This window comes from Carettochelys insculpta, chromosome 3, assembly GCF_033958435.1.
Source record: "Carettochelys insculpta isolate YL-2023 chromosome 3, ASM3395843v1, whole genome shotgun sequence".
Taxonomy (NCBI): domain Eukaryota; kingdom Metazoa; phylum Chordata; order Testudines; family Carettochelyidae; genus Carettochelys; species Carettochelys insculpta.
The window spans coordinates 147,233,942-147,260,302 of NC_134139.1; the positions used below are offsets into that span (position 1 = coordinate 147,233,942).

Sequence of the window (26,361 nt, forward strand, 5' to 3'; positions counted from 1 at the left end):
GACCAGCTGGTGTTGGTGGACTGTGATGACAAGCAGTGGCTGAGGAACTTCAGAATGACCTGCCAGACATTTGAAGACCTCTGCCATTGGTTTGCCCCAGTCCTCCAGCACTGGGACACTATGATGCGGCCAGCACTCCCGGTGTGGAAAAGGATGGTTATTGCCTTGTGGCGGCTGGCCTCCCCTGACAGCCTCCGATCTGTCGGCAGCCAATTGGGGTCGGTAAGGCCTGTGTCAGAGCGGTGATGATTGAGGTAAGTCTGGCCCCCACGACCGACCACCCCTGGGGAGAGGGCTACTGGGCATGGGACAGGGGGCTCCTGATGGGGAGGGGGCAGGGGGGCCTCCTGCTCAGGTGTTCATGGATGTGTCTTCTTCCCCCCCTCCACAGGTCATTTGAGCCATAAACAGGGTGCTCCTGCGATGAGTCAGGAGTGAAGTAGTGACTTCAAAGTTAGCCTCCGTTACTTCTAAGTAAGGGAAAGTGCGTGTAGATGCTCTGCATGCTACTTTGAAGTAGCCACTTACTTCGAAGTTAACTTCAGAGTAAGTTTGTAGTGTAGACGCAGTCTTCGTGCACTTGTGTGTTTCCACTCTTTCATCATATCCCAGTTTCATAGCTGAAACTTGATAGTGAGCTACGGAATGTTGCTTAAATCAATAATTATATATGCCAAATTTCTTGGTAGTAGTTAGATTTCTCCTTAACCAAAACTAAGATGGTTGTAATTATTAAGCAGTACTGTGTTGGTCATATTTTTGATATAACATTTTTGTTCTGATTTGGAATTGTATATAGCACTTTCACAAATACATTGATTTCTGTTTTTCAAATAGATCTGATTGAAGTAAAATTAGTGGGTGTGCTGGATATTTTGGATGAAGAAAACCGTCTTCCTCAACCAAGTGACCAGCATTTTACTTCTATGGTGCATCAAAGACACAAGGAGCATTTCAGACTATCTGTAGGTTTACTTATGACCTCTTCATTACTTTATAAAAATGAGTTCCTGGAATTGATGCTAATGTAACTTGTTAGAATTAACTGAGACTGAAAAAGCCAAGTAGCTCCAGGGATGTTCATGCAGTCTGATGGCAGCACATTTCACTCCCGTTCAGAAAATCAGCTTGGGTTTGAAGGACGGCAACTATGGGGAGCACTGGGGTCTCTCTCAGTGGACCCCCAAAAGCTTCTTTTCCCAGAGTGATGGTCAAGGCTAAGGTCATTCCAGTGTAAAGTCCTCTCTTCTTATTATTGTGCATTTTTTGTAAGACATTTTAAAAACTGGCTCGGAAAGAGTTTGAAACCAGTGTTTAGGCTTTATAACGTGATGTACTAAAAAGCAGAAACTTAATTTTAAAAAGCATTATGTAGTCATCTCTTCCTTTAAAAAACAAATCGTGACTGGTATCTTAAGTAATGCTGTGAAACGTTTCTTTATGCATTTGAAAAGTATATAAAATTCCAAAATTTTTACACACTGTAAACTCAATTTAGGTTTATTGAAAGGTTCACTAAAGGTTTAACTGTTCTACTAAATGTATGCATAATTTTCATTTTAGTGGCTATCCCAGTCTTTCATGCATGTCTAGTTTTTATCTATGAAAAGGAAATTAAAGGCATTTTCTCAAGGCAGATTTGATACTATCATATAGCCCTTTTCTCCTTCTGGCTCCAAATTCCTCCAGACTTTTAGCTGTGTGTTTTGGCAAATATTTGTTTAGTTCACTTTTCTCAGATTTGCAATTAGTATTTTATGGACGAAACCATAGAGCCACCTGAGAAAAGATTTTTTTTTTTTTTTTTGAAGTGTACGGTTAGTCTTCTAACACAATACCAGATAATGTATTTACAGGCATATTGTAACACACAAAAATACAAGAAACACCATTTCAGTAATAAACACAGGCAAATTTAACAAAATTATGTTTTCCTCCAAATTAATACTTATTTCCTTAAATTAATACCTGTGCTATGAGAAGTTCTTGTCAGACTTTTGGCTACGTCTACGCTACAGAAATCTTTCGAAAGAAGCCCTTCTGGAAGATCTCTTCCGAAGGAGCTTCTTTCAAAAGGGTGCGTCCACATGCACAAAAAAGCAGACTGAAAGAGGGTGTCCACACAGCCCCTGTTCTTTTGAATGAATGGGCCAGGGATCGAAAAATCAGGGGCCAGGAGGACTACTTTTTTGAAAAAAAGGGACCAGGGAGCGTCTGCACACACTTTTTCTCAAGAAGGTTTCTAAAGAAGGCGCTGTTCCTGCAATGGGAGGGCAAGAGTGCTTTCGAGAGGAGTGCCATGTTCTTTGGATTAATTTTGAAAGAATGCTTTTTTGTGTGTAGACGCTCCGTGGCATCTTTTGAAACAGCCCCTTCTTTTGAAAGAACTCGCTAGTGTATGCAGCCTTTAGGTTTTTGCAACCAGCTACTTTTTCCACCCATTGATTCCTAGCTCTGACTCTGACAGTTAGGTCTTTCACCTTATATCCTGCTATGAGGCTCTTAATTCAGAAGTGCTACACAGTTAATGTAGAGGAGTTGTAGCTTCCCTCCTGTAACACTGCACACTTACCAAGGAAAATGTCAATGTCACTGTCTTGCTTGTAAGTAATTTCATCCAAAAGACACGTTTTAGCCACTATCTCCTATCATTCTGATAAAGCTGTGCACCAACCAACCAACCAACCATTCTGTATCATCTATGGGAATTAGTTGGACTACACACAATTGTGATACAAATTATTCATTTTGGTAATTGCAGAAGCATTTCACGATGACTTACACATTCATTCAAACCTGAAAAAGCTCACGATGAAGAAAAGGTTTTCAGGGAACTGAAATACTGGAGTTTCTCAATTCTTTAATTGTAATCCATAGGAAAGGCTGTAGCACCTGATATTTTTGGCAGAAAAATATGATTTGAAAATTTACTGTTCTGATTTTGTCTTTAAAGATTTTCTGTGTAACTTGGGTTTTTTTATTGCAGATCCCCAGGAAGTCTAAATTGGCTGTTCACAGAAATATCAGAGATGATGAAGGCTTTATTATCCGACATTTTGCTGGAGCAGTGTGTTATGAGACGGTAACTTGAATTTACAAACTCATGTTAGTTATTCCATTTATACTTCCCTGCCCTCCTTTATATTATTCATATTTTCATGCAGAAGCTTGGAAATTGAGACCATATGGCATAATCAAGCGAGTTAGATTTTTCAGGTTTAACTTTAAATTCCCCCTCCCCCCAAAAAGACATGGCTATTTCAAAATCTTCTTTATGATGATTAACACAATATGTCAGACCAATATTTAATAAATAGAAGTATAAATGCAATAGCTTGTTATTACTGTTAGTTCAGTAGTAAATGTTTTCAGAATTCAGAAATGCCCTGATAATCATTCCATTAAAGTCAAACAGCAAAATTTCCCTAGATTCCAATACCATAAAATTAGGTGCAGACTTCTCAGTTGTTAGTTTATTTTGTTGAAGGTTCATTTAAAAAGACAAGCTTTCCAAGTTAGTGACTAAAATATCGGTATTGTTTCTCATTTCATTTGCCAACGTTAATATGTACTAGTTAAGGTCTGAATAATTTCTGGATTTCTACAGCACTTTCTAAGGATGTCAAAGAGCATGAAGAGCATTAATAAAGGAAACCTCACAACACAGCTGAGTGATGAGGTAGTAAGAGCTGAAAATAAAAAACAGGGTCAAATTGTGGTTCTGTTGGTGTCAGTAGCAGAACTAAGACTCATTTCTGTACTTACTAGGCTTAGCCAATATATGAAATCTCGTTTCATGACTCCTGGTTCTGTGCTCTTTTAAACATAAGACCAGCTTTTCTCTTGCTGCTGTTAGTGTCAGGCATAGACAATAGATAGGTCATAATTACTTTGTAAATATTGTGCTCAATGTATTCTTAGTGTCTTTGCAGTAAGTCTTTTTGTTAATATTGGGACGCTTCGAATAAAGTATGTTTTCATGTAGGGCTCAGGAAAGCTATTAATACAGGTTGAACCGCTCTAATCAGGCGACATCCATAATACAGCATGATTTTACTTACCCAGATGACCTTATCATGGGTGTGGCCAAGTTTCCTGTGGCCCCATAAAATTTGTTTATAGCCACCAGTCCAGGCTCTCAGTGTTATGTGCTGTTGGTCAGGGGTAATTGACTCTTAAATGTCTTCTAAGAGCCCAGTAAATGGTATCAGAGAGGTAGCTGTGCTAGTCGGTGTCAGCAAAAACAACGAGAAGTCCTGTGGCACCTTGTAGATTAACAGATTTTTTTTGGGCCACATCAACTGCTGGAAGTGGGTCACTTCCTCCCTGACTGAATTGACTTGGTTAACTCTGTCCTTCCTTTTGATTGGTACTCCCTTCTTTTCATGTGCCTGCATGTTTATACCTGCCTCTGGAATCTGATGAAGTGGGTCTTTGCCCATGAAAGCTTATACTCTGAAAAATCTGTTAAGCTATAAGGTGCCAGAGGACTTCTCCCAGTCAACAGTAGAAGTCTTGGTAATACTTGTAGACAATACTGACCTCCTGTGTTTCGGCAAAGTCTCTCATTAAGCACCAGACAGGTCCCGAGAGTGCTGGACTAGAGAGGGTCAACCTCTCCTGTGGAGTTTATATGAAATGCTTTACTGGTTTGTTTTCTTTTCAGACCCAGTTTGTGGAGAAAAACAATGATGCTTTGCACATGTCCCTTGAATCTCTTATATGTGAATCCAAAGACAAGTTTGTCCGGGAACTCTTTGAATCTACCACTAACAACAACAGAGATCCTAAACAAAAAGCAGGAAAGCTTAGCTTCATCAGTGTGGGAAACAAATTCAAGGTATTTGAATATTAAAAATGACTAGTTTTCTTCAGTATGTTGTTTTTAAGTTGCTTGAAATGAATGGAATGAGGACTCAGATGATTTGAGTTTCATGAAAGAAAATCTTTTTAACTATTCTTTGAATAATGTCATAAAACCACATACTCAAGTTAAATGATGGTCTTCATTATGCAAAAAATAGATTGTTTGTTTGAAAGTAATCCCTGCTTTTATTTTTAAATGAAGCGTCTCATAATTCATTTTTTCTGAACCCAAATGGAATTTGCTCTTCACAAGCTTTAAGTTTTTTGTTCTAGGTCTGGAACCTGTATTTCTAAATTTGACAAAAAGTGTTCTTCCATTCTATTTGAAGTTGTAGGGGTAACAGCTTATCAGTAAGTTGCCACCTCAAAATTTAAAAGTTAGCATTAAAACTGATTTTCCTTATATAAAATGGTGTAAGACAGCAATAGTGATTTCTTTGACAAATATTTGCAGTGTGCTGAATACTTCTTTTTTCATTACTTGAGCACAGTATCTGATGCCTCTAATTTTTTCCTTTCTTCCACTTGCTGTAAAGCTGATCTTCAAACCTTGTCTTCTCTACATGTTTTTCTACTTCCTTTCCTCATTCAGCAGTTTTATTTTTAGCTGGATTATTTCAGCTCAGAATGGCTAGAGAAAACTTATAGGGAAGTTGAGAGAGGAAAATCAGGCACTTCAGGGGCTGCAGGTAAATTTATTACCTTCATGGACTCATTATTTTACAGCTGCTGCAATTTCAGCATGAATTCTTCAACGCATCAGTCTTCATAATGTTTTGTTCCTCTGTGGCATTTTGAGTGTGTATGTTCTACTTACAGTAATTCATTAGGGTTAATTTCCCAGATACAACACATGCTCTGAATGAACACTTAAAACATTGGAAATTTCAATTTCAGATACTGGTGGGAAATGTATCATTGCCACAGGAGCCTTTATTTCCTCTGTGGTTTAAGATAGGGAATTCTTCACTTGTATATCACAACATGTGAATAAATCAGTCTTGAATGTCTCTAATTGTAACAGTTACCCAAATAATGCTCTAGAGAGAAAAGTCCTTGTAAAAGACAGTGACTACATTTTAGAAAAAAGTTAATTTTGTAATGCTCAGGAGGGAAATAGACTATATAAAATATAAGCATCTAAAACATAAGGTAAATTTTACAATTAACACCAAAGAGCTCTTGAATACAGACCGTATTGACAATGTTCTCAATAATAAAATAATCAGAAAGAGGTGGCCGTGTTAGTCTATATGTTCACAAAACAAAAAAGCAGGCCAGGAGCACTTTAAAGACTAACGCAGTCATTTATTAGATGATGAGCTTTTGTGGGATAGACCTACTTCTTCAGCTCTGCTACAGGTCTACTTTTTTGTTTGGTGAAAAATAAAATAAGATTATTTGGTGGTTAATAAAGGAGTTGTCCCTGCACTTGAGAGACTTCTCACCACTGTCTCACTTCCCCTACCTCCCTGTCCCAGTATCCAATAACTAGTTCAGACAAATAAGTTGAGAAAATGATGAGCAAGTTAATCTAGAGAGGAACTGATACTTTGTGAGCAATCAAGCAGTCTATTTTATGGTAGAAAGTACAGTAGTAAGGGTGGACTGTGCTTGACCACTTGCTATCAGACTTCTGTGTAATGTTAAATTTGATAACCAAAGTCATAAATATTAGCAAGCAAACACTATAGTAGGCTGTGAGATGCCTTCTGTCAACATCTCAGGGAGCATCTAAACACGCAAAACATTCTGTTGACCGAGTCTCAACAGAACTCTCCATTTGTGTTGACAGTGTTATCCCTCTAAAATCTGAGTAATAACGCTTCTGTTGACAGAAGTGCAGTGTAGACATTTCTGTTGACAGATGGCTTCTGGTTCACGAGGCAGCTGTTTGCAGAGCTTCTGGTCAGGCGTTCTGTTGACAGAGGGCACAGCAGTCCGGCTGCTCTCCGTCAACAGAGCAGATTGCTTCTGTCCATCTGGTTTTGTGTGTAGATGCACTCTGTCAACAGCTGTTACTGTCGACAGATGCTTCTAGTGTAGACTTAAACATAGTCTGTGGAACATCAGGCTACCCCATGTCAAAAGTTTAACCATGTCTCTTGACCTGGTTCCCTGAATATATAGTCTTAACCGAACTCTAATATGTAGAAGTTGACATGCTACCTTGACGCCTGCACTTATGGTTCAGGCTTGAGACTCTCATCCTTCACCTTTTGCTGCTCACAGCTAGTTTGAGTATCAGGGCCTTTTAAATTTCCAGTTTTTTAAAACTCTCATCTAGGATAAATATAGGGTTCCTCCTCCACTCCCAATAAAGTGAACAGTTATCTGTTGGTTGTCATTCAAAGGACAGTTCAGTGCAAGATAACTCTGAGGATTTAGTTGGCCAAATATGACACATTAATCCATTAAAAAGTTAAATCAGACTTTTAGCTAGCTTTGAGTCAGTGGTGAGCACAGCTTCTCCTGTAAAGAGATTTGAAAAACTGTGTTAAGCCTTGACATGCAGATTGTGTTGAGTATGCCCTTATCCGCATAGCATTTCACATAGTGATAAATATTGTTCCTTATCTGTAGATTTTCATACTTTTAGAGTTTGATTTATCTTATTCATGTCACTGCTGTCTCATCACTTTCCTCACTAAATCTGCTATGTACATGACGTTCTACTTAGTTATTTTTCTACGGGTATATGCACTTTGAATATTTAATAGCTAACTTTTGGGTGGTAAAGAGATATACACATGCTCTTATTCTGCCAGTCATTGTAAGAGTATTCAACACAATCAGTTTTCCTTAATGTCACCAAAGTATTCTTGCATGGTGGTGTTCATTTTGGCTTATTGAATCTGAATGAGCTACTGTTCATACACACATCTAACAATAACTGGTGCATGCAAGTGTGTTGTAACTGTGTGTATGCCTAATTTATAATGATTATAAGACAGACACTTTATAGTTCTCTAATATGAAATACCAAATTTTCATTTTCTTTTACAGACTCAACTAAATTTGTTGCTTGAAAAGCTTCGCAGTACTGTAAGTATAAATATAGATACAAATCCTGTATTTTTCCTTACTGCCCACCACATATTAACCAAGAATTTTGGCTTAAATGTAACTTCCTAGAATAACAAATGATCAATTAAAATTATCCTGGTTTGTAAATTGGATGGCATTTCTAAAGTGTATTGCTACATGGGTGCTGAATATTATTAAATTCAGAGAGTGAATATTAGTTACTAACTCTTTTTCAAATGAAAAGTTGCTTTATATTTTATCATGACAGTTCTACCCTTTCTGTTAAATTGCTTAATATTGCTTAGTTTTAGGAAGTCTCCAGTTCCTTTCGTGAACATTTCCCATTCTTCTAGTTCACTTGCTTCTTCCTGATGAGTAATCAGTCAGCCTGTGTTTGATTTATTTATGTGACCAGGTTTTGTGTCACTGTTTATCTGTATCTGTAATTAACTCATGAACAGCCAGGGTTTTGAATAAGTTCTAGGAAAACGCTGAACTCTAATAATTTTATATTATATGTATTCTAGAGAGGCATTTTATTTTTCCATCCCCTTTTCACTACGCATTCACATTTTCAAGGGTAAGAAAGGAGTAATCTAGGGATGACACTTTTATATTTATTTTTAGGCAAGTGCTCCAGAACAGTCAGTAGTTGAAGCTGTAACAGAAAAAAACCTCATCCCACCATCTGCACTCTTAATCCCAATATTAAAATTTGTTGATATTCACATATTCACTCACTTCCCATTAAATCCTGTGATTTGTTTCTGCTTCTCTCACCTGCACCCCTTAAAACTTTTATCTAGTAGTGACTGTTCCTCCATAGCCTTACAGCATTGCTGGTAGATGTAGGAGTTTGCTTTAATTTCTCATATTTTGGGCCCAGGATTTTGATGAGCAGATATCCGATTTGTTTTAAATTCTGTTTTGGTTCATTTTTATGCAGATTCCCAGAGGATACCAGGCATGAGTTTCAGTAAAAGGTGCTGATTGTAACTACAAAATGGCAAATATGCTGAAATGTTGACAAGGCTTTCTGTGTTACAATGCTTCAGATATATTCTTGAGACGAATAAATTAATTTTTAAAGTGCTTCGGTTCATTAGTGAAAGACAAACGTGACTAACCAGGTTTCACAGCCCGTTTATTTCCTTAATTTAGTCGGATTTTAACTTCCTGTCAGGTGCATTTCCTTGATCCCTCTGTGTCTAGTTAAGTCACTCAGTCATCTGTGAAAAATTTGGCTAAAAAGCCACTGTAGCTTTTCTGTCTTTGATTCAGTCTTATGGAGAAGAAAACAGTTTACTCTTGCAAGCACTCCATTAATGTGTGATCCATTTCCTCTGTTGTGCTGGATACATTTTCCTTGTCTAATTGTAGGCTGAGAAATAGTCCCTATCGGAACAACTTCATCCCTGTCAGTAAAGAGCTTGCCTCACAAAATAGTATCACAGCTGATTGTTACCCTGTGCTCTGTGTTGTATATGAACTAGCAGCATCCTGCTCCATACTTATATCTCTCTCCTATGTTTGTCTTATCTTGTCAGTCTTTACATTTTTCTCTGCCTTCTTCATTTTTGAGGTGTCTTTCTTTAGTGCCAAGGGCATAGAAGTTAGTGTTTCTATACATGGCAAGGAGAATCCATTTTATATTTCATACATCTTTAATCTTGGTAATAAGTTATTTAGGTTTCAGAGAGGTAGCCATATTAGTCTGTTTCAGCAAAAACAACAAGGAGTCCGGTGACACCTTAAAGACTGACAATTGTATTATGGCATAAGCTTTTGTGAGTTGCAACTCACTTTGTCAGATGCATGAAGTGAAAGAAGCAGCTGGTAGGGATATAGAGTTGGGAGTGTTAGACAAAGCTAATTCTCTTCTCACCGTTGGAAGTAAGCCACATCTACCCGGACTGAATTAGCAGTGGTGTAACACTCTCATCTCTGTGTCCCTGCCATCTGTTGCTTTCACTTCATGTCCCTGATCAAGTGAGTTGTAATTCAAAAAGCTTATGCCATAATAAAATTTGTCTTTACTTTCTGGAAGATTACCCATTAGTACAGAGAATTTTGTTCGGGAACTAGATAGCAGAGTTACTGGTGTGTTACTTCACTCTTCACTGAGTCATAGTTGCCATACTTGTAAATATAGAACTTCACATATTCTAAAACATGATGAGCAGAGGAAGCAACCACACAGTTATATTTGAGCTTTGAGCAATCAACAGCTCTATGAATAGGAGTGGAAAAACATTATTGTAGCCAGTGCAACTTTTTAAAAAAATTAGATATACTAAATTGTCCTGCTTATTTCAATAAGAAAGTAATCGCTAAACTTTATTCTTTGATCTAATTTCTTAAAAACAAAATTAGATCATAGAGAGCCATTAAATTTTAGTCCATTTATCTTACCACTGCTTTGTAAGCTTCAGAGGGATGCAATGCCTCTCCTTATCCTCAGGATTACTGTAGCAAATGTCTTCAGGTGCTTTGATAGGATTATCAAAATTCTGCTTGTTTATATTATGGTAGTATTCAAAAATGTGCTAAGCACTTCTCAGATATATCGAAAGACAGTTCATACTTCAAACAGCTGGATACTACTCACCAAGTATGCTATGTCCAGCCCCAGATTTAAAGCTGAACTGAATGACCAGGTGAAAATTCATCTTTTCTAGAGAAATCTTAGAAACAGTGTTTGGTAAGTGTTCATCTGCCCTCTTTCAGCCATTGAAGTATTCAGGTGTGCCTGACCAGAGTGCAACTTTGTTCCAGTGGTCTTAGAGTTACCAGTAGTGGTGTCATAAAAAGGAGACACAGTTACCTTTGCCCAACCCTTTCTTTTCCTCCACTGTCCCCCAGGATTTCTGCTGAGCAGTTTTACAAATTGACTAGACCTGACATTTGCCTCCCAGAGGAAAGGGAATGAAATACATGGTACAATTATAGTGGTCACAGAGACATGGGTAGTTACAGGTTGTATTGATCCCAGTTCTACTCTAACATATAGCATGCATGGGATTTTTTTAAAGAGTCATGGAAGACACTGATATATTTGCTCTGGTGAGCAAAGGATGAATGGTTGAAGAAGGAACATTTTGAAGGATGAAGGGAATGGGGAGGAGGAGGATGTTTGGAAGCATAAGGAAAGATGTAGAGAAGTGGTATTACTTGCTCATCTTTTTGTAGGAAGATGATTATAATAGTGGAGGTATTGTACAACTAGACTGCAATAGTAATTGGATTCAGTTGATGGGAACATAAATTTGTTAAATGAAAATGGGAAGTACTAAAGGGCAGTTTGAGCTTTGAGATCAATAGCATCAAGATCTGTTGAGTGCAAAGTGGATATGAAAAGATGGAAAAGCATAAAAAGTCAGTTTTTCCTTTTAAAAATCTGTTACTCTTAATTTTGCTCTGTATTTCTTACATGATCACTTCAGAAAGTTTACGTTTATGAAGATTCTGGTTTCTTTCTGTCCTGACAATAGGGATCAAGTTTTATTCGCTGCATCAAACCTAATTTGAAGATGACAAGCCACCATTTTGAAGGGGGACAGATTCTCTCTCAGCTTCAGTGTTCAGGTAACGTATGCCTCTTTCTGATTTCTGGTTGGTTTATTTATTTATTTTGTGAACTACAGATTCGAACGAAGTTGGAATGTCTGTCATCGAAACACTTTTTTCTCACCATTTGTGAACTGAGCCTCATGTACTTTTCAGCCTCATACAGATACTGCAGCAGCCGTTTTGGACAAAACAGGAGTGGTATATTTCAGAATTGTCTGGAAGCCCAGGTCTCTTTAGTATTGCTTATAGAAGAGATGGTTTCTTCAGCAAGGCAGTCGGGGTTTCTTTCAATGGCATACTGACTCTGACATCTGTTTCTCTTCCCACACTTTCTCTGCCCCCCACCCGAAGTTGACATACCAAATAGCAACCCATTAACTTCCCTGCTGGCCTTCAGTAGCTGAGAGTGGTACATTCCTCCCTCTTTTCAGTTTTTATCCTAGATCCCCTCCCTTTTCTCCCCCAGTGCCTCTAGATCCTTAATGAGCAGCTCCTGTAGAGAAGACAAAGTGATATTTTGATATTAACTACTAGGTCAACAAAAAAACAGCAGCTCAGTCCTGATCAGTTCTACTTTATCCATAAGTTGCTGAAATAATTCCTCAGAGTGCATACAAGCAGAAGATGCATGAATCTGCAAGTATCTGTAAGGTGGAGCAGTTCCCTTATCTGCCATTTCACTGATAGTATGGCAAATACTTACAAACCTCACTTCTCCTCACATGACCATGACATAAGCACTCCAATGTTTTGAAGCTATGACTGGTTTGATTTGGTACAAGATCTCTGCCATGTGCATTTAGTGTCTTTCAGGAGACTTCAGCTAGTACAGGTAATCTGTAAAACAAGAGCATGCTGTGCTAGTGAAGTTGCAGAGCAATTTGTTTAGGTGCCACGGTATGGAGGGACAAGTACTGAAGTTCATTTGGTGTGCCATTCAATTGTTAGCTGAAGTTTCTATTGGCTAGATAGTACTCTCTTTGAGAGCGCTCTTGTTCCATTACCATCTCCAGATACATCATCAAAAAGGGCAAGGTGCCACTGTACCCTCAGACTGAAGAATGTAAATGCAAAATGCATCTCTCCCTCTCAGACGTGTCCCAACATTAAATGCACTGTATCGTCCTGTGCCATCAGTTTCAATGACTTCAGCAATAAAGCTTGTCAGCTCATCTGGGACCTCTGTAGTGCACCCAGGCTGATCCACTGAAGTTAGGACTATCCAAATCCTGCCTCATTACTCATTTGCAGAATGGGTACAAGCAATGAAATCTGTTTTTTTTTAATGATGTAGCCTGGTCATGAATTTGGAAATACAGGGTCCTTTCAAATTTCATGGTACTGCTTGCATATTTGTTCAGTCCTGTTCTTCCCTTATTATGCCAGAGTTGCTAGAATGAGTTTAAGCCTTGAAAATAATGGTGCACCGTTCTTCCTCAGCCCTTTATACATGTTTCTGTCCACATGTTTGTTTCCATTGTTTTTTTTTTTTTTTTTTTGGACTTAGTTGTTTGAGGTTAGTTTTGCTACAGAAATTCCCAGTTTAGCATATGCTGTTTTGGCAAGCACACATGTATTTGTTGTGCTGAGTTATGTTTAAGTATAAATTAGCTAATCATAGACACACAAATGCATATCAGCTTTGCTTTAATTGAGATTCCATGAGCACCATTATCAGCAGCTAGTAGAACTTGGCAGTGTTTGTGAGTCTAAACAAATTAATAGACTAAACTTTTTATTTTTCATGAGAAGCTTCTGTAAGCACATCTTTATACACTTATTAATCTGTTTGTTTTACTAAAATAACATGTATACATAAACATTAAACTTGGCGGAGTGGGGGAAAGTAAAGTTAAAGCTGGCAATGAGTTACTTATGTTTTTTTTTTTAAAAAAAGGATATTAATGGAATTAAATCAAAAGTCAAATGATGACAATAGCACAGACTTCGCCAAGGACAAATATGCAATGAGGAAGGATGACAAAAGAACAATCACAAATAAAACGTGAAATGAGATATACAGTTTCCATTTCAAGGATTATTTTAAGAGAGTGTAGAGACGTTTGTGTGTTACTTAGCTGCAGGTATAATGTTTGGAATTGTGGAAGCGAGGATCAAGGATGGCTCTTGCTTCCAAAATATAATTAGTTTTCTGAGTTTATTCACTCTGCAAATTGGGGCAATATGGTAATATTTATCTTTCATGAATATTATGTTTAAATATTTTGAGATCATTGCATGAAACTTATAGAAGAGGTGGCATGAAATTCTTGTGTCTGTGATTTGACACTCTTACAATGGAACTTAGAAGTTAAATTGGTGCATCAAGACATTAACCTCTTTAGGACAATGGTGTGGTATTCTGAAGGGTCTCCACACAAATTCTGAGATCTGGCATGATTTTGAAACTCCTTTGAACTCCAGCTCATGGCATTAATTTAGCTTTAACTTGTATACGCTCTGGCATTGCGATGTCTGCTGTAATGACTGGTTGAAGAGTCTCCGGCCTTTTACTGATTTGGGTAGCAATAAGTTGCTGCTCTGGAGATGGTGGCAGGATTTTTGGATCTCGAGAATGGATTCATTCCATTATGTCACTTTGACTGTATCAAAGATGTACAAAATGCATCTCACCAGCTTAGGAACATCCCAATGTTATATGTAAAAAGGATGTGATGGCACTGGTGCTAATGCCAGTCATCTGTACTTCTGCAGTCCTTCACACATGCACATCATTTGCATGCCAGGCTTTGCATTAATAGTCTTAGTCTCTTGAGAAACGATTGGGAGTACATAAGAGCCCTGCTTTAGGGAAGGAACAGCAAAACAGTGGATCTGCCAAAAAAGATGTAACTGAGTAGTCCATGGAAGTCTATTAGTTGCCACATATGTGGCAAGGATGCAAAATATTATTGCACACTGACTCAGCCATTCAGGAATAAATCATATACATGGGCATTTAAATGGGGAGGCTAGGGCCACTTCATGCTGAACTATGTACCACACTGGGGCCTTAGGCCAAGCATTTGAGTCCTTGCAAAGGACCTAAGCCGTTTAACTGCTCATTAATATGAAACAACTGCTATATGTAAATTGTAATAGCATACATATTTTGTGTGTATTTCTGTGAATATAGGCATGGTGTCTGTTTTGGACTTGATGCAAGGTGGCTTCCCATCACGAGCATCTTTTCATGAGCTATACAATATGTACAAGAAGTACATGCCTGAAAAACTAGCTCGACTGGACCCTAGGCTTTTCTGCAAGGTAACAACAACCTGAATGCCAAATGAATTCTTCATATTTTGTCTCCACATATACAGCAGAAAATATTTCTTTTGGTTTATTGTGTTCCTTTTAAATATGTCTCTTTTTATGCAATAGGAACCAAAATGTTGTTTTTTTTTCTTATTTTACAGGCACTGTTTAAAGCCTTGGGCTTAAATGAAAACGATTATAAATTTGGATTAACAAAAGTGTTTTTTAGACCTGGAAAGGTAAATAGCATCTCTTCTCAATTGCCATTTTTGAACATAGAGTATTGAAGACTGTGTTAACTTCCAGAAGACTATTGCCTGAGAACAAAAATATACTACATTGAACATGAAAAAAATTACATATGATGCAGAAACAAAGGTTGCCTGTTAAAATCTATCCATATTTACATTATGTTTTTCTGAATATGAGGATTACTGTTGCTGGAGCAAAGGGAGGTTGTGTCTAGGAACCAAAATGAGTAGCCTCTTCAGAAAGTCTTAGCTGTAAATCTTTATTTAGGTGCCTAAATGTGTGCCTGCATTTTAAGAAGAAAATGTCTGTCTTGGATGTAGTCATTCCTATTTTTAACAGAACCTATTGCAATGTGAAAGTAAAGTTACATTTTCACATGTTGAATTAATTGGAAGTTTAACTCAGGTTTCCATAGTTGCAAGGTTCTGTTTGCTGTACTGATCTTACCTTTGTTCTCAATATTCTGATAGGTTCTAAGGTTAACTGTCTATTTTCTATCTATTCTTTTGTTCTGTAAAACTTGTTATATATTTAGTTTGCAGAGTTTGATCAGATAATGAAGTCTGATCCAGATCATCTGGCAGAGCTGGTTAAACGAGTCAATCACTGGCTTATCTGCAGTCGCTGGAAAAAAGTTCAGTGGTGTTCTCTCTCAGTGATTAAACGTATGTATTTAATACTGTTTTTTAGTAAGCCATAATATTCTAACAGAGATTAGCATGGTAATCATTGCTTCGTAAGCAATCGGATCAGTGCTTTGTAATTGGAACAGTATTAAACAAGACCCCCCACCCTGGAAATACTTGTTTAGCTTCTGGCATGAAAATAATCCCTCTGGTGTCAGTGGGGTTTCTGAAGTGCTTCATGTTGTTTACGTGTGCAACCACTAGAGAAGCTGGGACCTACAAGAGCATCAGCCTCAAGCCCATTCTGGGGTATTTAGAATCTAGAAATTGACACAATAATAATAATAATGAGAATAATGGGACACATTGCAGCAGTTATATCTCAGTAAACAGTAGTTTGTTGGGTGGGATTTATTTGTTATAGACTTGTATTGGAAAATAAGTCTTTTACTTAATTCACAGGTCAACTAAATCTGAAATAGCAGCTAGTCATAGATGCAAGTTGGAGACTTGCCATATTACTCTGGGATATGTTTTTTAAAAATAAATAGCTTGGGGGCTCATCAAATATGTATTTGTAGGGAATGTAGGCATTCCCTTGAACTATTTGAAAAGTAAAAAGCATTCAGACTTAACTGAATTCCTTTTGTTTGGTTTTCAGTGAAAAACAAAATAAAATACCGAGCTAGTGCCTGCATTAAAATACAAAAGACTATTCGTATGTGGCTTTGCAAGAGGAAGCATAAACCACGGTAAGGAGAGAGAGATTTCATGATGTTCGAAAACTGGTTTGTTTGTTTAACCTAGGTATTTCTTATGCTTCACTAAATAGTCATAAACTGGTGGTGTCAAAATAACTTATACTAACAATATTTTAATACTATTTTTAATAAATATTTTTAATTTGGATTTTGCATTCTTGCATCCTAAAATTGAATGGATGTGTAGCATAGAAAGCAAATGGAATTATATGTGCAGTATCCTAATGAATCCATTTATGTACCTTTCTCTCTCAAATAAGGACAAGTGATACAAACAAGCTACCATGTTAGCAGTGAACTCTTACATTTTCGTATTGAGTAAGTGAAGATTACTCTGGAGGATTTTTTTTGTTATTTAAGAGATGCAGCTGAAACCCCCTCCTCACCTCTCCATGGAGAAATACTGTTATCTTTATTTTCAGCTTATGTACTCTCTCCATTTGACATCATCTGTTTTCTCTGGGCAGTATTTTTTACTTTTCATTTGGGTCTTTCACACAAGAACAAGGAAAAAAGAAAATCTTCAAAAATTGTAAAATGTGATTGTAAACCTACAAAAGAGTAAAGCTGCACGTTAACTCAATCTCATGCTATTAGTTGTCACATGTGATTAGTTCAGCCCTTTTAAAAGGGTTATGCTGACCCTGTCCTGCATGGGTTCTGAAATCCTCCTCCAGTTTTTATTAATATGCTATGACTGTCTGGCAGGGATCGCCTGCGGGTAGTTGAGTTTCTGTGATGCGTCAGGTTCCAGAACAGCTTCAGGTTACATAAATGGTAAAACTCGATCTTTAACTACTCAGATTTTTTTAATAATGGGGGTGTTCATTTTTTTGAACTTTGGGCCCAGATCCACTAGTGCTCACAAATGCATTTGGTCTCTGCTGATTGGGTTCGCTATAGTATTAGTGAAAAGCTCGATGTGCCAGTACTCATCCTCTGTGCCATGCAATCGTTTGTGCATTTATTTTGCCAGGTTACAAGGCTTGTCTACATGGCAGGCCAGTATACGCTATGGGTGTTTTGATTTCTAAAGCACACTAGTGCACTGCATATAAACTGGTCTGTTTGCACCCCACTGGTGTCCACTAAAAGTTCCCTAGTGTGGTATAACATAGTGCTGTTACAAAAAGTACTACAATAAAGCATACCCACAGGGCTTATGTGCATCACATTGGTGTGCTTTAAAAGTCACATCCCTATAGTGCATGTTATCTGATTTCAATCCGTGTACACATACCAGTATTTTAAACAGAAGATTTAAATTGAGGAAACCAGACTAGAAATTGTGACTACATTATTTACTGATACTTTTAACCATCTACTTTACAAAAACATCTTTAACCTGTTTTTTTTATATTTGCAGCATTGATGGCCTAATAAAAGTGCGTACACTGAAAAAGAGACTTGATAAATTTAATGAAGTAGTAAGCGCTTTGAAAGAGGGAAAACCAGAGATGAGCAAACAGATCCAGGACTTGGAGTTATCTATTGATGCTTTGATGGTCAAGATTAAGGTATGACAGCAATAGAACTTTTGAGAAAGTTTTTAACTTGATCTGAAATAGAAGGCCAAAGTCTTTCTTTAATCAAGACTTTTTTTAATTTAGGTGCCTTCAGTTAGGTTCCTAAATGCATGTTTAGACATCAAAATAGAGACTCAATTTTAAGACATGTCGAGGACTACCAAATCCCTTTAAATTTAGTTGAAGTAAAGCCATTTACTTGGTACTTTAATCCATATTTAGGCACTCTAACACTAAACACATAAGTTTGAAGATCTTTTTTAATTTATAATGTGATGAATATTCGTGTTTCTCTGTTCCTCCTCTGTATGTTATTTCTGTCTTTGAGACTGTTTCATATTAATTTACTTCCATAAAATGGTTCTTGATTGTTTTAATTCCCCTCTCCATCACAAAAGCAGAACAGGCAGCTTGAATGAAGGCATATTGAGATTGACTTGTTAGACTTTATTGTGAATGGTTCTGCTATCTAAGAAAATAGAATTTTAGTAATGGTGCCCTGCCAGTGAGATACCCTTTAAGATCCCAGTTAAAAAGACACTAAGGATTTTGGTACAAAGACTTTGACCTTAGTCAACTTTTCTAGTGTCCCATTAAAAATAATAGTCATAGGAAAAAGATGAATCATCTGCTATGCCCAGGCCACAAGACATCTAAGGAAAAAAATAAACCAAATAAAAATAATGTCATATAGGTTTATTGGCGTGAATCACTTTGAAAAGGGGAAAATTGTGAAAAGGGAATGAAATAAAATCGAAGCCGTTAAATGTTTTCTAAAAACTTTGAGAAAAAGTAGTATGGACCATTACTGTTGGAACAAAGTCTGGACACAGTGTATGAAGCAAACAGGAGGGTTTATTACACACAATGCTGGTGAAGTGCCACTTCGCCTATCAGGATTCAGTGGAGCACTGCCAGACAATAGATTACAATTGATTATACAGATTACTGGTGGTCGGGGGCGGGGCAGGGGGAGGAACTACGGCACGGGTGTTACCAAAGCCTGGATAGGTTCAAGCAGCAAGACAATATGAGCACAATAAGCCAATAATCTAAAAAGGTTACAGAGTATCCCCTCCCGTAGTTTATAGAACATTTTATCTCTAGTACAAGTGTTTTTCCTTAACAAGGTACTTTAAACAAAGCAGGCATGCAATAACATATTCATGTCAGATAGGCTGAATGATGCGTCTACAAGAGTAACAATGGCACCTCCACACTGGTACATCCAGAGGCTCTTATCTAGAGGATTAAGCAAAAGACATTAACAGCATAAAGCAATAACACATTTGTTTTGAGAACCAACCTGGAATAACAAATGGGATGGTGCTGTACCCTGGTTCTCATTTGCATGGCCTCTTCTTGGAATGTAGTTGCTGGGGCAACTATCCCTACCTCTAAACTCCAAGGTCCTGTCTGAGGTGGGACAACCTTCTCTGGGTCTTGGGAGTGAGATGAAGTGGGGACAAAGTGGGGATAGCCTTGCACTCATGCTAAGTGGGTTTCTGGATTATAGGGCTACTCCAGACTTTAGGATTCGAATAGGGGGTCTTTAGCAAAATACCATAACCTGCTTCAGAAATAAGAAATAAATTATTTTAGTGGGGCTTGGTCCTGTTTTGATTTGAGGTGGGTTGAATAGATGACGACCTGACGTTCTGAGATTCTATGACTATAAACCCTACTTTATTTTCTAGGCCACTGTCATGACAAGGGAACAGATACAAAAAGAATATGATGCGCTAGTTAAGAGCTCAGAACAGCTTCTCAGTGAGCTACGGAAAAAGAAACAGCAAGAGGAGGAAGCAGAGAGATTGCGACGCATCCAGGAGGAAATGGAAAGAGAAAGGAAAAGGCGGGAAGAGGAGGAGCAGCATCGCAGAATGGAAGAGGAGGAAAGGCGACTGTGAGTGTTCAATTACATGATCAGTTCTGGATTCAAAAGCAAAGGGAAGTGACAGTCTAATCTCTTTGTACTTCATAATAGAGTAGCACCAAAGAGGCTCTACTTCAGATTGCGGTCCCATAGTGCTAAGTGCTATATGATCATGGACCCTGCCCCAAAGAGCTTACAGTTAAATACAGAGGAGGTAGAAATTGAGAGAGAACTAGAATCAGAGAGAGGTGAAAGGACGCTCTGGGTACAGTTGGGAATAAGAGGTCTCCTGACTCCCAGTCCAAAGCCCTGTCTGTTGAACAGCTCTGCCTCTCAAGTGGCTTTTTAGGCTATGTCTTCACTACCTGGAAGATTGACCCTCACTGAGTCGATCTTCCAGGACGTGCAAAATCTAACTATTGGATCGACAGTCAACCCCTGTACTTCTCAATTTCCGCTCAACCTCCCTTAGTGAAGATGGCCAGGTAAGTCGATGGTACAGGTTCATCCTCTCCCGGCATACTCAGAATCTGAGCAGTCCTGGGCCAGGGATTTTGTTGGGCGACAGGTGGTCAGTTTTGCCCCCTGCTGGCCTCTGCCCCTGCTCATGGGCTCCATGCCTACGACTTTCCAACCCTCTTCCCACTCACCCATGCATCTTCTCCAGCTGCCAGTTCCCAGCCCTAGCCACTCCTCCCCGGCTGCAGCTTCCCCAGGTCGCAGCTTTCCACACAGCCCTGGCCACAGCTTCTCACCCAATGGTGATGAGCCATTGCTGCACAGCCTTGGCCACAGCTTCCCTGGGCCATGGCTTCCTGCCCAGCCCCTGCGATAAGCCACTTCTCCCTGGACTGGGTTATTAGCTTACCAGCCTGGGCCACTGCTCCCTGCTGCTGCTTCCAGCCTGGGCTTCCTGCCTGCTGCTGTCCCCCTTCCCTTGCTGCCAGATCAGCTGTTGGTGCCCTGTCCTGGGCTCCTGCTGCTGGTTTGGCTGGCCCCTCCTCCTTCAGCTCCAAGACTCTCTGGTCCTGCAAAATCCATGGTGCTGCTGGATGATGGATGCTGCCAAAAAAGAGTGTGCTGGTTTTGGGAGTTTTAACCTGTAGATAAGTCAATTCCAGCTACGCAATCACCATAGCTGGGATTGCTTATCTACAATCAACTTTAAGATATAGGGTACATAGAACTGTAGTATTATCTAGACCATCCCTCACAGGTGTTTGTGTAACCTACTCTTAAAATTCTCTGGTGATGGAGATTCCTTCTTGGGCAATTTATTTCAGTTCTTGAATGTTTCTTATTCATTTATTTTCTAAGTCACATAATTATAAATGCTTTCTCTTGCTTTTATTTCTTGTATTAGAAAAGCTGAGATTGAGGCAAAGAGAAAACAGGAAGAAGAAGAAAGGAAGAAGAGGGAAGAGGAAGAAAAACGTATACAGGTAATATTTTAACTAAGCTTTTCTGATATTTTATTTAAATTATCCTGTTACCCTCTAATAAGCATTGAGGTTCCATTCTTAAGAATATAGAGCAGTCTTGTGATTACCTTAGTTAATATAAGCATTAACAAAAACAAATAGTGGAATTATGGTTAGTTAATTTAATTACTACAGAAATGGGGAAGGAGAAATTAATAGTGATTGGTAAGGGGGGCAGAATTCCATGAAGATTACAAGTGTGTGAGAATGAGAAGCAGAGAGGAAGTTTGTCCTCAATGGCAGGGGCTGCAGCATAGAGTTTTTTAATACAAACCGTATTCAATTTGTGTAGAACAGCATAGAAGAAAGCCAGTGGCAGGTGAAATGGTCAGAGAAACTGAGGCTATTTATGTGAGCTGAGCATAAGCAAGTCCATGGAAGTTCTTAAAAACAGAAGGCAATGTTGAACAGAGTCCTCAGATTCCTGGGAACTAGTTACCACTGTTTGTAGATGTGACTAAATGCAGATGGCAAGCAAAGTCAGAAGATACAATTTAAACAGTCACTTAGTATACCCCATCTCTAGAGGAAGACCTGAAATGTGTGTGTGAGAAGAGAGAACTAGGAAACATTCACAATTCAATCTTTTAGTGTAACCCCAGAGCCACTGAGACCACATACTAGGGAGAGTGAAGTTTCTGCATTACAGCCTTGGCCGAGAGCCAGCTGGTTCTTAGCTCATGTGGCAGAGTGCAGGGTTTTAGTCTCTATGGTTGCAGGTTCAATCACTTCTGCTGACTACTCGGGTTCGTTGGCCTTACAAGAGGAAAGGTAGAGACAATGCTGCTACCAAGATATGAGGACAAGGGATATGATGGGTGGGAGTAGAACTGAGACAGAAAGGAACTGGAAATGATCTTGTAGGTAGAGCATCAGTGAGGCTGATGTAAAGTGGCTTGTGCTTCCCTCATGGTAAAGGAAAATGAGGGAGGAAGAGTTGTCACCAGAACGGTTGTTAGTTTCAGTGGTGAGAGCATTTTGCATATGACCCAAGCCAGCATCAAGACTGAAAATAAATCTCTTCTGTTATAAAAGAAGATTGAACTGATAACAGGCAGCTACAAACTCTCCCTCTTTCTCTGTCACTGCCTCACTGACTCAACACAGCAGCTTGAAAAGGGAAAAGTGTAAATTAGCTTAAATTCTATAAATTAGATTTGTCTGTATTAATCAAATGAAATCATGAAATGTTAGTAGTGTGTTATCTACCCCACAGTTGTGCTACTAAATCTTGTCTGAAAAGTGAGATTAAACTGACTTTTTTTCTTTCTTAATTAGTTCTTAATTTGCATTAGTTCCAACGTGAGAATTAGTGAAGTTCTAGTATATTTACCATGTGTGTCACAGTTCAGTTAAATATGGTCATGTAATAAAAACACTATTGCAAGCCATGATATGTAACGGGTCAACTTAAGGTTATTTTGTAAATTTTAACTCATGGTTTTAAATTTTAAAATACAATCTCAATGTGGCGTTGAGATGATTTTGTGCATTGAAGTAGCTATACACAATAATTGAAGACAAATACTTCCTTTTAGCGAAGTGTCTTTATTTGACAGCTGGGAATTAATGAGAAGTCTGTTGTTCACAGCTGAGACACAGTACTGAAATCTGACCTTAAATTACTAAAATAATAAAAATACCTTACTTTAATAGTCATATGCCATGGCTAAGGTAAGTTGCCCTACAGTTAAGTAACAACTGTAAAATATATAATATTTCTTGCTAGCCAACGATATTATTTTTATATGTCTTTCTGAATATAAGCATAGAGCTGTTAGTATAAATGAATATTTAGAGGTTTTGTAGTTTAAAAGTAGTAAAATCCTTGAACAGTAGAACAAGCTTGTAGTCCAAGAAAAAAAAAAGAAACAAACTTGCTTTTGAACGCTTGACAGAAGTGCCACTGATACTGCAATCTGAGCAACTTTCCCACCCACCTTTGCTTTCCTGCTGTTCCTAACAGACTATTAATCAAATGAAGAATATGCAATGCATGCAAATTCCTTTATTAACATTGGAGTTTTTCAGGAAGCTGTCTCTTTTACTTATACTTTCCTGAATCCCAAGAACCATTCGAATGTGTGAAATATTGGGGTCTCAACATGCACATCAGCAATAGATTACTATCCTGCTCGTACACTGAAAGCATGGGAGTTTTTCCTCACTTCTGATGGCAGGTTACAGAACTCTGCTCTCATGTTTCTTGGCTTTTTATCAGTGTCTACATATGAACATTTCTCGTAAATAGCTATAAACACTAGTTATAAATATCCAGTCCATTGTTTTAGCAGTTATTGTTAAGAAAAAGTAATGGCGAAGACTGAAAATATCTGGTCTCTCCTAGGATATCCAAGTGATGGCACTGACCTTTTCCTTTTGATAGTCTAAATGTGGGTTTGTTTGTTTTTACTTTTTTCAAATTAAAACTCAGTCCCAAAATCCATGTTTGTCTTCTGGGCTTTTGCAGTTCTATACAGAAAGGGCATCATATGTGTGCTACTAACCGCCATGCCAACAGCTACAGTCAGGCTATATCAAGTTTCTTTTATTTCTCCTCATATTTTTCTTCCTCTTTCTTATTCCAGTACATCTTTTTGAGATGGGGCACTCACATCTGCACACAATATTCAAGATGTGGGTGTACCATGGATTTAAAGAAAGTCAATATGATATTTTTTTTGTCTTGTGATCTAGCCTTTCTTAATTATTCCCAAAATTCTGTTAGCTTTTTTGCCTACACTGATATTTCTAACTTGCTCTCCTTGGGATGCCCTCCTTGTTCTTTCCTGCCCTTCATGAACCTCTCCCTGCAGTACTCTGTCCCTCCTTTGCCCCATTTACTCCTCCCTTTAACTCACCCTGGTTCATGCAGTAGTAACAAACAAGTGTCGAAATATCATGACATATCTAACAAAGAGCTAGAATTTGCTTGAAATGAAAGGAAGCTCACCATTAACTGATGCTGGGAACAGTGCCTATATGAGAATAAGAAATACTGTCTGATTACATACATTTGACATAAAAATACCAAGCCCTTTCTTCAAGATTACCCCAGATGCTCAAAGTCAAGGGATAAATGATTTCTGTCAGAGGTAATTTAAATTGTTTAAATTGTATTCAATGAGGAAGCAAGTGTCCCACTGTTAAAAGGATTTAAAAATTGGTCATCTAGCACTGTGATTGTCTCCTGTGGCCTGCATGTGTTGTATATCTGTGTCCGAAATGTGTAGGTTTGCAGAATGGCATATGTCTAACACTCCTACACAGTGGTAGTCACTGAGTTCTGGGCCTAGCACAAGTGCCCTGTTCAGGAGAATATTTCTCAGCTCTATATAAAGTTAATTATTTATTTCTCCTTCTGTTGATTGCTACTACCAGCTAATCTAAAGTAAGACTCTACAGAAGTTAGCCTCTGCGGGAGCAAGGAAGACAACTTAGCAGTTAAGGGTTTTTTTGCATGCTATTGCTGGACTTTCCTTCCATTACTCCTCCTTCAAAGTCTTATGTTTAGATTTTTGACCAGTAGAGAGGAACTGCTGGAAGCTGGGTCTTGGAATTACAATAAGTTTGGGTACCTTGCTCAGATTGTATTTGTTACCCATGAATGAACCCAGTGCTTTAAAATAGACTTGTGAGAAAAAGCAAACTGCTCCCAAGGTGTTTCTCTGCAGAAACAATATATTTGGATCCAGATCGTTAAATTGATAGAGCTTCGCCATTGACTTCAAAGGAAGCAGGATCAGGCCCTCAGAGAGTTCCAGTGATTTTCCTTATCCCTTCACGGAACCTGAGAATATTTGCATATGACTTAGTAAAAACAGTGTTTATTGCCTTATGGAATACTCCAAATAGATAAAAATACAATAATGTTACTTATAGTGCTACATAGTGTGTGAGATTTGGTTTCACAAACTCTTCTCATGCTTAAAAGAATGATGAGGAGACCTTGATGTGTTTTATGTATGACATAATTGTCTCACTTTTTGATGTATGAGGCTGTAATTCATTTGATGGGCTCAAATGGTTTGAAAAACCACATTGGAAATAAAGCTGCAACTGAAACTATTGCTCTCTAGTACATATCTCGATTTACATGTGACAGAAAAGCATTCTCATGCCTTTCCTCTTTCTACTATTGCCACTGCTCCTTTCTTGTATATTCCCTGCTTATACCTTCTCCATTCTCCATCATCTGTAACAGCAGTTTTCCCAGCTGTTTCAGTTGCTCTTTGATTATTGAAGGTGTCCTTTCTCTAGCTGAAAATATAACTTGCTCTTGAGTCACACTGGTGATGTGACAGCTTTGAGCAACCAGGGAATTTTTGCATAACATTGATGCCTTTAATTCTGCACATCATGTGTTTGTAGTTCTTTGTTTTTCAGAAATTCACCATTTTAAGATTATCACTTACTAATAGTTTTACCTTTTTAGACATTTCTCAAGGTGGGGGACAGGAAGCTATCAAGCATTTATAAAAAAATGTGGGTTTGTATAATGCAGGCTGAAATTGAGGCACAGCTAGCTAGAGAGCGTGAAGAAGAGACCCAGCAGCAGGCCGTTCTTGAGCAGGAGCGTCGTGACCGAGAACTTGCCATGAGAATTGCACAGAGTGAAGCAGAACTCATCAGTGATGAGGCTCAGTTTGATTTAGGATTGCGCAGGTAGGTAATTCGCTCCTCTTACTTTACCTTTAAATATTTTCATTTACAGGTTCTGTTGTGACACACGAGCAAACATATTAAAAATAGTGGCTGTGAATTCATATGTAAGGATTTGATTTAAGTGATATATGCAGTCAATAAGAATACTGAATGATTAAAATGGTTTTTATTTTATTAATAATACTTTTTAATTACAAAAAGCTATGCCAGCCAGCACGTTAGGTCACCTGACTGTACACCCCGCCCCCCTCAATCAAAAATTTCTCTCCTCCCTTCAGTCCTGTCTGTCTTTCACGTCGCTGGTATATGCTGCTGACATGATGGGGAGATGCTGCAATCCTGTAAATATATGCCATTAGACATGTGCTTTATTATACTAGCAACTGAGTGTCTGAATCTTGCTGATCCAGGCAGATCTAAGTCCTTTTGCAGATAAGTATTGCAGTGGTACAA

The 26,361-nt window shown here is 38.3% G+C and overlaps 1 protein-coding gene across 1 annotated transcript in view; it reads left to right on the plus strand.

Moving 5' to 3' along the window:
* Positions 1-26,361, plus strand: part of MYO6 (myosin VI) — a 135,271-nt gene that overhangs the window by 77,617 nt on the left and 31,293 nt on the right. Inside the window, exons 17-29 of the mRNA XM_074990990.1 lie at positions 838-965; positions 2,987-3,082; positions 4,667-4,840; positions 7,873-7,911; positions 11,385-11,478; positions 14,600-14,730; positions 14,883-14,960; positions 15,509-15,638; positions 16,261-16,351; positions 17,727-17,877; positions 19,584-19,792; positions 21,126-21,204; positions 25,748-25,908. Coding sequence (XP_074847091.1) covers positions 838-965; positions 2,987-3,082; positions 4,667-4,840; positions 7,873-7,911; positions 11,385-11,478; positions 14,600-14,730; positions 14,883-14,960; positions 15,509-15,638; positions 16,261-16,351; positions 17,727-17,877; positions 19,584-19,792; positions 21,126-21,204; positions 25,748-25,908 — 1,561 coding nt within the window. The remainder of the gene's footprint in view (positions 1-837; positions 966-2,986; positions 3,083-4,666; positions 4,841-7,872; positions 7,912-11,384; positions 11,479-14,599; positions 14,731-14,882; positions 14,961-15,508; positions 15,639-16,260; positions 16,352-17,726; positions 17,878-19,583; positions 19,793-21,125; positions 21,205-25,747; positions 25,909-26,361) is intronic.